The sequence below is a fragment of the Triticum dicoccoides genome, chromosome 4B (genome assembly GCF_002162155.2).
Source record: "Triticum dicoccoides isolate Atlit2015 ecotype Zavitan chromosome 4B, WEW_v2.0, whole genome shotgun sequence".
NCBI classification, from domain to species: Eukaryota; Viridiplantae; Streptophyta; class Magnoliopsida; order Poales; family Poaceae; genus Triticum; species Triticum dicoccoides.
The window spans coordinates 230,793,039-230,809,363 of NC_041387.1; the positions used below are offsets into that span (position 1 = coordinate 230,793,039).

The window sequence follows — 16,325 nt, forward strand, 5'->3', positions numbered from 1 at the left end:
GGCTTCCGCGCCCGCGGTCACCCCCGACGTCGCATGCCCGTTGGCCGTCCACCGCGCCCACGCGCACCGCCCCGGTGCCCGCAATGTTCCGGCCGCACCCTCCACAGCCCCGGCGTCCTGCTCCGGCGACCACCCGCTTCGCTATGACCCCGCCCAGCCGTGGCCTCGCCAGCGCCCATCCGCGCATGCTGGCCGTCGCCCGATGGACTCGCCCCGCCGCAGCCCCCTGCAGGCAAGTGCCCGCCCAGGCGCCCGTCGCCCTCCTGCCCGCTAACCCGCTAAGGCCCCCTGTGTCTATGACATGGGGGCCCCATGCCCCCTGAACGTTTAGAAAAAAAGGAGAAGGTTAAAAAAGGAATTAAAAATAATAATAATAATTAATTAATTAATTAATTAATTAATTAGTTAACTTAATTAATTCTGATTAATTAACCTAATCACTTAGTTAACTAACTAATCATGATTAGTTAGTCTAGCCAGTGACAAACGGGACCCACACGTCTGTTGACCCAGTCAACAGGCAGTTGACTGCTGACATCATAATTAGTTTTCCTAATTAAATTAATTCTGTCATTCCTAAAAATGAAATAAAACTTTAAAAATTAATATAAAATAAACCGTAGCTCGGATGAAAATACTTTGTACATGAAAGTTGCTCAGAATGACGAGACAAATCTGAATACGCAGTCTGTTCGTCCGCCACACGTCCCTAGCATAGCGAACACGCAAACTTTCCCCTTCGGTTCATCTGTCTGAAAACGTCAAACACCGGGGATACTTTCCCGAATGTTTCCCCCCTTCGCCGGTATCACCTACTACCACGTTAGGTCACCTCTAGCCCCGTGTATTGCCATGTTACGCTTTGTGATGCTATGATTGCTTTGTTATTTATTATGTTCCCCCTCCGTTACTTCTTTCCGATAGACCCCGAGACTGCCGGCGACCCCAGTTCGACTGCGGTGTTGACGACCCCTCCTTCTTGCCAAAGCAACCAGAGAAGCCCCCCTTTGATCATCCCGATATCGCCCATTCAATTCTCTCATGCTTGCATTAGATTTTGCTATTGTTATTGTTTGCTCCGATTCTGATGCATAGCCTGCTTTTGTAACCTGCTTATTGTTACCTTACCTGCTTATCCTAAACTGCTTAGTATAGGTTGGTTAGTGATCCATCAGTGACCCCCACCTTGTCCTTGTTGCCCCTGCTTCATCATCGAAGACCCGATCAACGGGATGGAAGACCAGGCCCCGGCACCGCACATCACTTTCCCCTTAGTTGCTCGACACTGCTGGGTTACTATCGAGTGACAAGGGTGAGACCTCTACAACACTTCTGATGTTAACCCTGTAGTGTAGCTATTCGATCGTGGTCATCGAGGGTGATTCCGCCTTAACCACTTCCGATACGACTCTGTCGTGCAACCCCTCAAGTGTGAACCTCGGGGGTGATTCCTTTTACGTTCACCTTGATGATTACATCGGGTGGAATTCACCGGGGGTGACTCCTCGGGTTTTCCCCTTGATGTTTGGACACACAGTTACTATGGTTACTATGACTTTACACTGAACCATGTTACTAAAGACGGGTCGACCCTGAGGGGTACCCGCACAAGCATAATTGCGAGTGATGTGGAGACGGGTTGACCTGGAAGGTGCCTGAGATATAATTATGAGGCGTGGTCGGGCATTAGCCCTTGCCGCAAGTCCTCGAGATGGGGCAACGTGTCACATCTTTCGTGAGTCTCTGCTTGTTACCGCGCGTTCCTAATCCACTACGATTTGGATATTTGATTCGAGGGGCCTCTGGCCTGATAGCACTAACCATCACGTGGGCATAGTATGCGCGTTCTGCGTCGTATACATCAGCCGAAGCTTAATAGACGTCAGCGACTGAGTGGCGCGCGCCGGGTTGGACTGCGTAAGCACCTGCCTTGTTGAAGGAGGTAGCTAGGTCTGCTCACCGGCCGCGTACGCAACATGCAAGAGTTCCCAGGGAGATGGCCCATGACCCTTGGGGGCATAGTTTTAGTCCGGCGTGCTGGCCTCTCTATTAAGCCTAGGTCGGGTTGCGGCGTATTGTTTGGCCGAGGCCGGGCATGACCCAGGAAAGTGTGTCCAGCCGGAGTTAATCAAGCATGGTGGGTAAGTTGGTGCACCCCTGCAGGGAAGAAAACATCTATCGATAGCATGTCCTACGGTAATGGACACTTGGAGTTGTATCCCGATCGATACAACTAGAACTGGATACTTGTGATGAGAATTGGATTGTGATGAGAAATGGATAGTAGGGCTCTGGGATTTCTTTCTCGCAGGGAGTCGAGAAAGGATCTCTAGCCGAGGTTGATAACACTACTACTATCTTACTTTATGCTACTCTACTCCCTCCTGTTGCTGCAAGATGGTGGTTTCCAGAAGATGCTAGTCTTCGATAGGACTAGGCTCTCCTCTCTACTCTGGCATTTCTGCAGCCCAGTCCACATATACAGCCTTCCTTTGATAATGTTGCATAGGTAGTGGAGATCCTTGCTTGCGAGTACTTTGGATGAGTACTCACGGTTGCTCTGCTCCCCTTTTTCCACCTCTTTCCATTCTTCTCGGATGATGCAACCAGATGGTGCAGCCCAGGATCCTGACGACACCACCGACGACTACTACAACCCCGACGGTGTCTACTACTACGTGGAGGCCGCCGACGACCAGGAGTAGTTAGGATGCTCCCAGGCAGGAGGCCTTGCCTTTTCGATCGTTGTTGCTTTTGTGCTAGCCTTCTTAAGGGAAACTTGTCTAACTCATGTCTGTACTCAGATATTGTTGCTTCCGCTGACTCTTGTGTATTCGAGCTTATGTATTCGAGCCCTCGAGGCCCCTGGCTTGTAACAATAAAGCTTGTATTATTTTAAGTTGTGTCTAGAGTTGTGTTGTGATATACTCCCGTGAGTCCTTGATCTTGATCGTACACATTTGCGTGTATGATTAGTGTACGATTGAATCGAGGGCGTCACAGATCAACCATATGCCCCGCATCGCACACTCAACTAAAATCTGAACCGTGTTTGATGTATTCTTCATCGCAAACATTTTGCATCTTTTTTGACCGTTTTTTTACATCACCGTTTGCGATTAATGCATCGCACACAATTTCGTCAAAGGGTCTCTGATTGTCGCGTTAGCAGCATCCTACAGTAGTGTATGTGCATGTCGATTTAGCACATGTGTGATTGGATCTTTGTCAATTGAGTGTTTCTCTCTTGATTTGCTCCTTCCCCACCTCCAAGTGTGAAAAGATCATGAACTAGGGATCCACCCTACAACACATGATCACACTTGAGCTAGTCTTAGAGGCAAGACTAGGAATCTTATTTTACCTTTTATCATTCCACACATGCATATTTCAATACCATAGCAGTTATAGCATAGAATATAAAATCTTAATTATAAACAAATAAATATGATAATACAATATTATTGCCTCTAGGGCATATTTCCAACATGATCCTACTTCCTTCAAGGGAACACAAGCTCAAGATGATCTTGCTTCACAAGACCTCAAGCAAAAAAGGGAAGAAAAGCGACAAGATGAGTTGGACTCGTATGAAGAACCTTCCCGAGCTATGGTCAAGTGGGTCCCTAAAACTACTTCGAGCTCCGATTCTTCAAGTTCTACCTCAACTACAAGGATTCCCATCGAGTTGATGTGGATTCCCAAGAAGAACTAGAGAGTTCTTGATGGTGACTCCGCCAATTCTGTCATACTCATTCATAGCAAGGAGTTAGAGTGCAAACCACTTTCACATCATGCACTAATTCATGGAGTCACAAACCCTCTTTGTTGTTAACACAAAGGAACAAGGTAACCTAATGCATCCAAAGGCATTATCATGTGCAACCTTCACTTTATGTCCATTGGATATCCTTGTTGTTCCTTGTGTTGCTAACCCAAGCATATGAAAGTGCATCAAGACAGATGGATTGCTCCCTCATCAAACTTGAGCGTCCACAACAAGTACAACTACACAAAGTCGTCAACGACAAACCCAATGTAAGCTCATCCCTCTTAGGGGGGATATCACATTGCTTTACTCTAAGAATTAAACTAGAGCAACTATAACGATGTGAACAAATCAATGCTTAATCTAAAAATGGTAACCCCTTTTGTGCTTAAACAATGAGTATGGTCTATGATCAAATGTTCTCATTTGGCTCCTAAGTCAATTTACTCATATATAGGTGACATTGTCACCGACCAATCTATGGTAGATGTTAGGTTTGGTTGTGCATGTTCTAGTCATGTTTTATTTGCCTATTCTTTCTTTTGGCTAAGCATGTTGGATTGCATATTTTTCCATTCGAGGTTCAAATTGTGGCTTTCTTGATATGGTTCTTTTGACCAATTGGATTTAAGAAAAATTCCTAAGCATCCTTCCTAGCTATCTATCTCGTAAACTTGTCTCAATTCACTTGTTAATCACAAAATATGAACAAGTTCTATTTAGTCCCTCAGAACAAAGAGCATTCGAAGTCTCCAATCTATCTAGGGCTGAACTTTAAAACTTTTTGTTTGTTCTTCGGACAAATCGATTCAATCTCCCTCAGTCCCACCTATGCAATCAGATCGATCTATTTCTTTGTCCCTCAAACAGCTTGACTGAAAGTACTCGGTCTCACAGGCGCAACTCTTCAAGCATTATTCCGACACCGGGCATGAGAATAAGTACTCTGCCCACGAACGGTTTTTCATAAATTCCTTCAAATCCATTCATGCCGTTGGATTTCCCCGTCACCGCCATTCAAAATTTCAGTGTTGTTAGTTTAGTCATAGCCTTTTTATTCAAGGATATCTTCACTTTTCTTTTACAAATGCCTCAACAAGTGGCCAAAGGCGCGTAATCTTAACTACAGAAAAAGACACCTAGGAGTAAAACTATAGAAAAAGACATATAGGAGTAAAACTACAGAAAAAGACATATAGGAGTAAAACTACAAAAGAATGCATAAGATCAGCTATTCAGTTTACTACACACTACTATTTTAGCACTATAGCAAAATCTGCGTATTCACTAGCCATCGTGTGAAATCTCCTTACCTTCTATTGCTCTCTACTTGTGGATGTTACACTGCTGCAAGTATGTGTTGTCGTAGCCAAGGAACCTGTTCCAGTACTCTTTGTACTTGGGGATGGAGATCTCCAACCAGGGCTTAAGGTTCCCGCTATAGTGGATAACAGCTGCCCTCTCGATTTCTTCTCTTCCCGTGTTGCTATTCTGACCGAGCCCAAGAACATGCCACCGGTGGTCAAGAGGCACTGTTTGGTTGTAGAAGACAAGCTGCCCCAGTGGTAAGCTTCCTGCCTTCCATACTCTCCGCCTTTTGCCCTGCAAATCAGCAGATGAAGAGAAATAAGGTGTTGAGAAACAACAGAACAAAAAGTTTACAAATTAAAGGTACATACTAGAAATAGTTTTCATCAGTATGGTCTCCCATCAAAAATATTCTTGTAGTACAAACTAAATCTTTTCTGCCGGAAGTAAAATGATGGAAATGAATACACAAGTGCCAAGTATACAACTGCACATCAATAGCACTAACCAAACTCAGCCATGTTTAATAGGGTTGTTTTCTGGGCTGCGCCATATTTGGGTAAGTACGAGCTTTCAGGTAGCATGCATGAGATTAACATCAAGATCCAAGCTAATTTAATATCATACAGCCCAAAAGTCTTCATTTAGATCTGTCAGTAAAGTGAGGGGGTACAAGCGTAAGTCTTGAGGTAGACCTGGCCACTAAGTTAGTCACAGCACAATCAAAGTTTCTGGCACTAAAGAAAATGAGATGGGCCAGTATCAATCAAGATACCAAAACTCTTTGAAACATCAACTTATAGGCAACATCTCCTCGGAACCCATCAGTTACTTTTTTAAGAAAAGTACGCAAGTCAGTTTCTCCATTGGCTGTCGTAGTGTTGCCTAATATTGCACTCCAGTTTTAATTGTGCCAAATAATTAAAAACAGTAGGCCAAACTTAGCCAATTTCTAAAAAATTTCTTTTCTCCAACAGTAGGCAAAACGCGAAGAAGAACACCAAGAGGTGCAAAAGTTATACTAGTAATCCAACAAAACCAGAAAGAACCGAAAATCTAACTAGCCAAAGCCTAAAAGGTACAAGAGCAAGACTGAGAATGAAGGACCTAGGAAAGGTAAAATTAATGTTATCCCAAATTGGACAGCATGCTAATGCATACTTCATGTTAACTGTACAAAATGAGTGCATGGAATATAGTTAAGATACGATTTCTAATGTGACGCAGAAGAAAAAAAAATGCACACTTACTGCCTGAAACCATTTATCATAAGCTGCAGTTAAACCCTTGTTACGCCATTCCTTAAGGTCAAAAATGTTCATCCCAAATGCATATATGCAAGCCTTTGCATCAAATTTGTTGATGATACTTGGATCAGAAAAATTTACAAGGTTGTCCAATCGATGGTAGCCATTGCCAGAACTGCATGTCTCAAGAGCACCATTTACTTTACTCTTCATATCTACCTGCCACAATCCACTTAAGTCTTTTTGGACTACAACATCATGGTCCAAGAGTAGAACGTTGCTCAGAGAAGGGAATACTTCAGGCAAGTAAAAGCGCAAGTGGTTTAGTGCAGAAGTGTATCTTGGATCTCGAATACCCTTCTGCTTAAATCTGGAACTGAAATCAACAGGGAGCCATTTCAACTCATCCATGCTTTCAATTTGAATTGTGGCAGGACTTGGTGGCTTTGTCAGAAACCACATCATCATTGCAGGAAAACTCAATGCATCAGTTATAACATGAAACATTATCCTTTTTGGATCCTGTCAGATAAAATAAGTCAAAAGGAACAGAAGTTAAGACATGAAGAAAATGCAATAAATTTCACCAACATGTTCCACCAAAGCATTCATCATGCAGTCCTCGGACACGTTTTTCTCATGTGCACACGTTCATAGAACCACATTAGTAAATGAATCATTTAAGCAAAACTGTACAAGAAACACATGCCTCATAGCAAGTTTTGCAAAATAGATAACTGCACAACTGCACACAGAATACGATACAAACATAAAGAAGTGGATATAGGAAGGGGGAAAGACGAATATTACTGATCACACTCACAGCAACAGACCACAAACTGCATTCCTTATGCACAAAAAAATAAGCATTGCAATCATAAAGCATATCAGATCCCCAAACAATTCCTACATAAGAATGTAAAATAACAATGTCCGAGGATCTAAGGTGTTACCTTTGATGCAGCAATCGTAGAGTTGATAACCACTGCACTGGCTAGTATATTGTCCGAGAATATGGCATAATGATGGAAGTCATCCATCACCATACTGGATCTTTTTGGAAACTCACGTTCCTTAGGATACAAAGAAAAATATTCTGAAGTAAGTCGCAGTGCTAGGCAGTGATGTCCTTTAGGTGATGTCCTCACAGGCACCTGCTCAAGGAATGAAGATTCACTTCGATGAGCTCTGACCAATTCTTCGCTGTTGTATGTCATTGCACGTAGCTTTGGTGCCATGTGAGAGCAATGTGGGTAGGCTCTCTGGGCTTTGGATAACGTCAATTCCATCGCCTTCATTTTCTGCAGTGTGCTGCACAATGGTTTTGATCTCAATCACTAAAACTATACTCATGAATAGAAATCAGAGCACCTATCTATTACTCCCTCCGTTCCAAAATGTAGTGCACATAGATTTTTCTAAAAATCAATCTCTACAAGATACCAAATACACACCATTAGATACATCATGAGACATATATTCATATTGTATATGTTTGATATTTTAGTTATTGATAATTTTCTCTAATAATTTGGTCAAATTTTTGCTAAGTTTGACTTTAGAAAAAAAATCTTTAGGCACTACATTATGTAATAGAGGGAGTATCATGTTCTCAACTACCCAAATTACTGGCCAACCTAATCCTCTGTGCAGGCCTCTGATGTGCTACAGCTTACCTTCCAGGTACTCGGGAACCACTGCTAGAGTGACTTATCGCCCTCTCTATCTCTTTCATCCTCAATTTCAACTCCCGGACCAAATGTGTGTTGCCATGTGGAGAAGCAAACTGTAAATAGGCCCTGGCCATAATTAGCTGATCTTGCATCATCCATATCTTCTCCTTAGTGCTAGGGGAGGATCTGGAGATTCTTTCATCTTCCTCTGCAGCTATTTCATCAGCTTGCCCTTCTATCTGCAGAAAAGCTAACTAATATCAATTCCTCACAGGTGCACTTACTGAATCAATAAGTCTAAAGTGCAACCCCATTCAAAGAAATACTGTTAATTGGTTCGGAAACATGTAAAACTGAAAGTCCCGATGGTGGACCGTGAAAACATCAAACATAATAAACACTTTAAACAACAAACCTACTTCTACCTGAAAAAATCATAGGCATTTCCAGCAATTGATGATTCCATATCAGACACAGAGCACAGAAATTCTACACAAACACTGCCCTACCTTGGCATAGACTGGAACAAACAGCAGATCGAAACTTCCTAAAGCTACAAACACATCCGACCAAACTACTTGGAGATACAAACCAAACAAGTATTAGATAGTGTTGCTAAGAAGAAGACAAAACAATTACAGAGTGTTTCATGCACAAATGCAAACACAGGCAAGCATATGTAGTAAAATTCAAATTACCTCTTCGGGCAGGGCGTCGAGTCTCGCGATCTCCCCAATCTGCAGCCTCCCCAAAAAACCGAACACGAATTTAACAATTTCGGAAGAAGAGGAGGAAACTGAAGGAAGTGAAATGGATTGAAAGTGAAAGCATTGGATTGGGGTTGCTCACCTCCTTCATGGACAACTGGGGCCTTCCCGTGCGCTCCCCACCTGCACACATCCAACAAATTAAACCCACAGCCGCAGACAGTGCCGTCGTTGCAAGCAAGGGAAGCAGATAAGCCAGGCCACGATCGATTCAACAGCAATCGCGAACCATGAGCACGAAGAGGGATTGGGTTGAGCGGAGCGGGAGGCTCACCAGGGAGATTGAGTAGGAGAAACGCGAAGCTGCAGGCGGTCGCGATCAGCAGGAGCCACAGCCATAGCGCCGCCTCCTCCCTCCTCCCGGCGCCGCCGCCCGCCTTCATCGCCGGCCCGAGGAGGAGAAACGCAATCCTCGCGACGGGATCGCCGGGCCGCTGCCACCCCTCCACCCAACCCGCCCGCGCGCTATAAACCTTTTTGTTCTCCTCTCGAGTTGGACTAAACCCGCGCATGGGTAGCCCGGCCCCGACGACCCGGCCCGAAAAACCCGGGCCGGGCTTGACACTCGGGCCGGGCTCAGGCTTTGTTTCGCAGCCCGAAAGATAGTTCGGGCCGGGCTCGGGCTTCAATTTTTCCGTATTTTGGGCCGGGCTTTCGGGCTTCGGGTCGGGCTTGCACGTGCGCGTACTAAAAAGCAGCATTCGGGCCGGGCTTTCGGGCTTGGGGATTGATTTCGGGCTGGGCTCGGGCTTAAAAATATGGAGTATTTTGGGCTTCGGGCCGGGCTCGGGCTTGAGAAATGAAGGTCGGGCTTTTACAAGCCCGGCCCGACGTTTGCCCAGGTTTAAGTTGGACGGCTCTCTTCCAAACAACAAACAACACAGGCGTCGGGACCTGATGGATACCCTGCACATATTTTCTAGAGGCATCAGGAGATTTGCGGGAATGAGGTTACCAATGCAGTCCTTAAAATTGTTGATGATACGGAATCAGCAGCTTGCATCAATGAAACTGTGTTGGTGTTGATTCCAAAGGTAAAAAATCTCACACTACTTTCACAATTCCGACCAATCAGTCTATGTAATGTGCTCTATAAAATTGCTTCAAAAGTGATATCTAACAGACTGAAGGTGATGTTACCCGAGATAATACCGGAAGAGCGGTCCGCTTTTGTGCCGGGCAGGTTGATCACTGACAACATCATCACGGCATATGAGTGCTTACATTTCATGAAGCGCAATAGAGCGAAGAAACACCGGTCATGTGCGTTAAAATTGGATATAATGAAGGCCTATGACAGAATTAAATGGCCTTATCTCAGAGCTATCATGCTAAAACTGGGCTTTACTGAAATATGGGTAAATATTGTTATGAATCTTGTTACTACAATAAAGTTTTCAGTGATGTTCAATGGAAGAAAACTAGATGAATTTCAACCATCTCGTGGAATAAGACAAGGGGATCCAATATCTCCATATTTGTTCTTGTTAGCAGCAGAGGGCCTTTCGTGTCTACTTAAATCAAAATGAGAGTCATCAAACATGCATGGTCTACAAGTGGCACCATCGGCGCCACTGATAAACCATCTTTTATTCGCTGATGACAGCCTGTTGTTTTTCAAGGCTAACAATGATGGAGCTACAGAGGTGAACCTCGTACTGGATAGCTATTGCCAAGCATCGGGGCAACGGATTAACTTCTCAAAATCTTCTATATTTTTCAGCAAGGGGGTTCCATAGAGTACTAGACTGAAAATAAAAGGTGTGCTACATGTCCCAAATGAAACACTGAGTGAGAGGTACCTTGGAATGCCATCTGATATCGGTGGGTCAAAAAACAGTGCCTTCAAATACCTCAAGGATCGTTTATGGAGCAAAGTTCAGGGTTGGCTTGAAAGCACCCTATCAACAACATGGAAGGAGGTTTTAGTGAAATTTGTGGCTCAGGCAGTTCCAGTCTTCTCCATGTCTTGCTTTAAATTGCCAAGAGGGTTGTGCGAACACTTGAATATGCTCATCAGGAAATTTTGGTGGGGAAGCAAAGACGGGAGACGAAAGCCTCATTGGGTTTCTTGGAAGACAATGACGCAACCCAAGTGGATGGGTGGTCTTGGATTTAAGGACTTTGAGCTCTTCAATCTTGCAATGTTAGCCCGACAGGCATGGCGCCTGCTACAAAACCCGGAGACTTTAAGTGCTCGTATTCTTAAGAGCATCTACTACCCTGATTCCTCATTCTTGCAAGCTAACCTGGGAGGACACCCTAGCCAAATATGGAGACCGATTATTGAAGGAAGGGACGCGCTCAAGTTAGGCTTGATCAAGCGGATAGGCAATGGTGCATCTACTGATGTTTGGAATGACTCATGGCTCCCTAGAGAGGAGAATATGAGGCCATATGGATGTCGTGTTACTGATCCTATGACCCTAGTCTCCGAGCTTATTGATCATACCACCGCAACATGGAAGAAGGACCGGGTGGAGGAGGTGTTCTTGCCTATGGACGCGTGAGTCATTATGGGGATCCCGCTGTGTACGCGACCCATCCAGGACTTTTGGAGTTGGCATTGTGATAAGCATGATCTATTTTCTATTAAGACGACGTACAACCTGCTAGTGGCAATAAAATAGAGGAGGGAGGCGTGGCTGGAAGGGACGCCGGGGACATCAATGTTAGCTACAGAATCTAGCTCATGGAAGAAACTATGGAAAACACAGGTTCCAGCTAAAGTTAGGATGTTCCTTTGGAGGCTATCCAAGCACTCGTTACCAACTGAAGATATCAGATCGCAGAGGCACATGGCTGACTCATCGGGATGTGGTTTTTGTGGGGTGACTGACTCATGGAGACATTCGTTGATCAGCTGCACCACGTCGAGATGCACTTGGGCCTTGGTTGATGAGGATATGGCTCAGAATCTGGTCTCTAATTCTGAACCTAGTGGTTGGTCACCATGATGGATTCAATGACACATGACAAATTTGTCCTGCTATCGGTCACCTTATGGGCAATATGATCGGCCTGCCGCAAGGCCATTCACGAGGGCATCTTCCAATACCCTCAGGCAACTTTCTCCTTCATTAACAGGTTCATAGGGGAGTTGGAGATCATCAAGGTGCCATCTTCAGCCGACCAAGTGCGAGCACCACCAGCCAATGTACAACAGCAACCAAATGCACCACCTCCCGATTTTGTCAAAATACATGTTGACGCCGCGGTGCGGAAGGGAAGAGGTGGTTCGGCAGCTATAGTTTGTTGGGATAGTTCTGGACAATTTTTGGGCAGTGCGGCTCTTGTTCTCGACGGGATTGATGACCCTGTGGCCCTTGAAGACATAGCATGCAGGGAGGCCTTGGCCCTAGCTGAAGATCTCAACGCCCATGATGTTATCATTCCATGTGATTCAAAGCAAGTTGTCTCAGATATTCTTACTGGGAGCAAGGGTAGCTACGGAGCAGTAGTTAGGGAGATTAATCTTAAGTCAGTGCAGTTTCAATGTAACTTTATTTTCGAGAGTCGTGCTGTCAATGTTGAAGCACATAGTTTAGCCAAGTTCGCTCTTTCGCTAGGTCCGGGGCGCCACGTTTGGTTTGGCCAACCCCACAACCTAAGATGTATCCCACAAACTGTGGTCTTTGATGAATAAATTGGCTATTACCCCTCAAAAATGTATGTATAATGACTACCACGTCAGAAATTTATCTAGGTGGAGGAGAGAGAATGTAGTTTTGCAAGGCGGTCCATATTGTTAAAATTAGTTTTAGTTATTTGTTAATTAGCACAGTAATAGTTAACTAATTCTATATACTTAAAAAGTTCACACCACTACTTGATTTATCTCAACATGAAGCATAGATACGTCAGCATCCAATCAGATACAGCCACGTCACACCTCATGCAGTCCCACTCAAGCCCACCAATTTTTTTCCTGAAAGAAAAAAACGAAGTCTCTAGGATTCCTCACTATTGCCCACGCCATATATCTCCCAGATTCAGCCCAAACCAATCACCTCCTTTCCCCTCTGTACATCCCGCGCGGCGGCCGGGATCCAGTCTCCTGCCTACCGCGCCGGCTGTCCGGCTTGGCGGACATGCTCCCGTCTCACACCCCTCGGGCAGGACTGTTATCTCGACTCCCTCCTGTGTTCAACGCGGCGACCAGGCTCCCGTCTAACGCCCCTCCGGGAGGACTGATGGTCAGCCTCCGCTCTATGTTCGTCGCGGCGGCGGATATTTCATCTCATGGCCATCCGGCAACAGCGCCGGCCCGGATCCCCTATGTAATTCTCCGGGGATATCTTGGGACACGTTCCACTTCTTGGCGTCGTCTCTCCGGCAGGCATGATCACCAGTCTGATTCTCCTGGTCCGCCCTGACTACCGGTCCTCCTCTGACGGCTCTCTTAGATTTTCTCCTACTGCTCACTCCTCTGGCTCTGGCCGCCGGTCTCCCATCTCCGATGAATTTACCGGTTCAAAAAATCCGCTGGTGCACCTCGGCCAATTTGCCTTTTATCGAGTCCCCTACTGTCTTCATTTCGGTAAGTGTAGATGGAGGTGATGAGGTGGAGTTCTTTTTTCTCAATTCTTTCTCTCCACATGTGGTCGTCCCTATCGTCCTCAAGATATGCCATTCGTAGTCCGCCTCTTGTGATGGGGTACCTGCTAGAGATGCATCTTGTAGTCCAACTGTAGACACTAACCGTCTTATCTTTTTGCAGGAAACCATCTCCCTATCTAGGGCTGATATCCAGTCAAATTCCACTTCTAATTGCCAAGCTACCCATCTATTGATTCATGTGTCGATCCCCTTGGCTCCCTCCCCTCACATGCGGGCATCAATTGTTACACATAAAAACGAACATGCATTGTTTGAACTGGCAACGGCAGCGGCTGCAAACGGCAAGGCATCACCATGGTCCTCAGCCACGATCTGGGCTCGCAGTGCGGCTGTGCGTCCTCAAGGCGCGACGACGCTACATAACCTTCCCCGTAGGGTGTGGCTGTCGGTGTCAAAACCAGCGGATCTCGGGTAGGGGGTCCCGAACTGTGCGTCTAAGGCTAATGGTAACAGGAGGCGGGGGACACAATGTTTACCCAGGTTCGGTCCCTATCTATGGAGGTAAATACCCTACTTCCTGCTTGATTGATCTTGATGATATGTACAAGAGTTGATCTACCACGAGATCATAGAGGCTAAACCCTAAAAGCTAGCCTATGATTATGATTGTTGTTCTACGGACTAAACCCTCCGGTTTATATAGACACCGGAGGGGGCTACGGTTACACAGAGTCGGTTACAGAGAAGGGAATCTACATATCCGAATTGCCAAGCTTGCCTTCCACGCAAAAGAGAGTCCCACCCGGACACGGGACAAAGTCTTCAGTCTTGTATCTTCATAGTCCAACAGTCCGGCACAAACATATAGTCCGGATGTCCGAGGACCCCCTAATCCAGGACTCCCTCAGTAGCCCCTGAACCAGGCTTCAATGACGATGAGTCCGGCGCGCAGATTGTCTTCGGCATTGCAAGGCGGGTGATAACCCACAAGTGTAGGGGATCGAAACAGCTTTCGAGGGTAGAGTATTCAACCCAAATTTATTGATTCGACACAAGGGGAGCCAAAGAATATTCTTAAGTATTAGCAGTTGAATTGTCAATTCAACCACACCTGGATAACTTAGTATCTGCAGCAAAGTATTTAGTAGCAAAGTAATATGATAGTAATGGTAACAGTGGCAAAAGTAAAGATAGCAGTTATGTAGTAGTTGTAACAGTAGCAATGGAAAAGTAAATAAGCAAAGCACAATATGTGAAAAGCTCGTAGGCATTGGATCAGTGATGGATAATTATGTCGGATGTGATTCCTCATGTAATAGCTATAACATAGGGTGGGACAGAACTAGCTCCAGTTCATCAATGTACTGTAGGCATGTATTCCGAATATAGTCATACGTGCTTATGGAAAAGAACTTGCATGACATCTTTTGTCCTACCCTCCCGTGGCAGCGGGGTCCTAGTGAAAACTAAGGGATATAAGGCCTTCTTTTAATAGAGAACCGGAACAAAGCATTAGCACAGTGAATACATGAACTCCTCAAACTATGGTCATCACCGAGAAGTATCCCGATTATTGTCACTTCAGGGTTGTCGGATCATAACACATAATAGGTGACTATAGACTTGCAATATAGGATCATAACTCACATATATTCATGAAAACATAATAGGTTCAGATCTGAAATCATGGCACTCGGGCCCTAGTGACAAGCATTAAGCATAGCAAAGTCATAGCAACATCAATCTCAGAACATAGTGGATACTAGGGATCAAACCCCAACAAAACTAACTTGATTACATGGTAAATCTCATCCAACCCATCACCGTCTAGCAAGCCTACGAAGGAATTACTCACGCACGGCGGTGAGCATCATGAAATTGGTGATGGTTGATGGTTGATGCTGACGACGGCGGCGAATCCCCCTCTCCGGAGCCCCGAACGGACTCCAGATCAGCGCTCCTGAGAGAGATTAGGGCTTGGCGGCGCCTCCGTATCGTAAAACGCGATGAAACTTTCTCTCTGATTTTTCTCTCCGTGAAACGGAATATATAGAGTTGAAGTTGAGGTCGGTGGAGAGTCAGGGGGCCCACGACACAGGGGGGCGCGCTCAGAGGGGAGGGCGCGCTCCCACCCTCGTGGACAGGGTGTGGGCCCCCTAGCCGTCATTCTTTCGTCAGTATTTTTTATATTTTCCAAAACTTATCTCCATGGATTTTCAGGTCATTCCGAGAACCTTTGTTTTCTGCACAATAAACAACATCATGGCAGTTCTGCTGAAAATCGCGTCAGTCCGGGTTAGTTCATTCAAATCATGCAAGTTAGAGTCCAAGACAAGGGCAAAAGTGTTTGGAAAAGTAGATATGTTGGAGACGTATCAACTCCCCCAAGCTTAAACCTATGCTTGTCCTCAAGCAATTCAGTTGATAAACTGAAAGTGATAAAGAAAAACTTTTACAAACTCTATTTGCTCTTGTTGTTGTAAATATGTAAAGCCAACATTCAAGTTTTCAGCAAAGATTATGAACTAACCATTTCCACAATAACACTTAGGTCTCACATTTACTCATATCAATGGCATAATCAGCTAGCGAGCAATAATAATAAAACTCGGATGACAACACTTTCTCAAAACAATCATAATATGATATAACAAGATGGTATCTCGCTAGCCCTTTCTGAGACCGCAAAACATAAATGCAGAGCACCTTTAAAGATCAAGGACTGACTAAACATTGTAATTCTTGGTAAAAGAGATCCAGTCAAGTCATATCCAATATAAACCAATAGTAATGAATGCAAATGATAGTGTGCTCTCCAACGGGTGCTTTTTAATAAGAAGGTGATGACTCGACATAAAAGTAAATAGATAGGCCCTTCGCAGAGGGAAGCATGGATTTGTAGAGGTGCCAGAGCTTGATTTTAAAATAGAGATGAATAACATTTTGAGCGGCATACTTTCACTGTCAACACAACAACTATGAGATGGCGATATCTTCCAGA

The 16,325-nt window shown here is 45.0% G+C and overlaps 1 protein-coding gene across 3 annotated transcripts; it reads right to left on the minus strand.

Moving 5' to 3' along the window:
• Positions 1–3,469: 3,469 nt before the first annotated feature.
• LOC119295855 (probable galacturonosyltransferase 6) lies at positions 3,470–9,190 on the minus strand. 3 transcript variants are annotated; one of them, XM_037574301.1, is made up of 8 exons: positions 9,039–9,190; positions 8,847–8,887; positions 8,696–8,734; positions 8,001–8,236; positions 7,278–7,635; positions 6,328–6,846; positions 5,083–5,371; positions 3,470–4,008 (listed from the first exon to the last, which is right to left on the minus strand). In XM_037574301.1, exons 1-7 carry the CDS (start codon positions 9,145–9,147, stop codon positions 5,096–5,098), a joined length of 1,578 nt encoding a protein of 525 aa, XP_037430198.1. In that variant the 5' UTR covers positions 9,148–9,190; the 3' UTR covers positions 3,470–4,008; positions 5,083–5,095. The 3 variants fall into 3 exon arrangements, with proteins under 3 accessions (XP_037430198.1, XP_037430199.1, XP_037430197.1); XM_037574302.1 differs by lacking the exon at positions 3,470–4,008 and having other exon boundaries at positions 4,786–5,371; positions 8,001–8,232; XM_037574300.1 differs by lacking the exon at positions 3,470–4,008 and having other exon boundaries at positions 4,786–5,371.
• Positions 9,191–16,325: the final 7,135 nt, after the last annotated feature.

Excerpts from the sequence above, each read along its gene's own strand:
- LOC119295855 (XM_037574301.1), bottom strand. The coding sequence starts at position 9,147 with ATGAAGGCGGGCGGCGGCGCCGGGAGGAGGGAGGAGGCGGCGCTATGG. Across the intron at positions 8,735-8,846 it reads CCCAGTTGTCCATGAAGGAG|ATTGGGGAGATCGCGAGACT; the intron begins GTGAGCAACCCC and ends GGGAGGCTGCAG. Across the intron at positions 7,636-8,000 it reads GGTTCCCGAGTACCTGGAAG|CACACTGCAGAAAATGAAGG; the intron begins GTAAGCTGTAGC and ends ACCATTGTGCAG.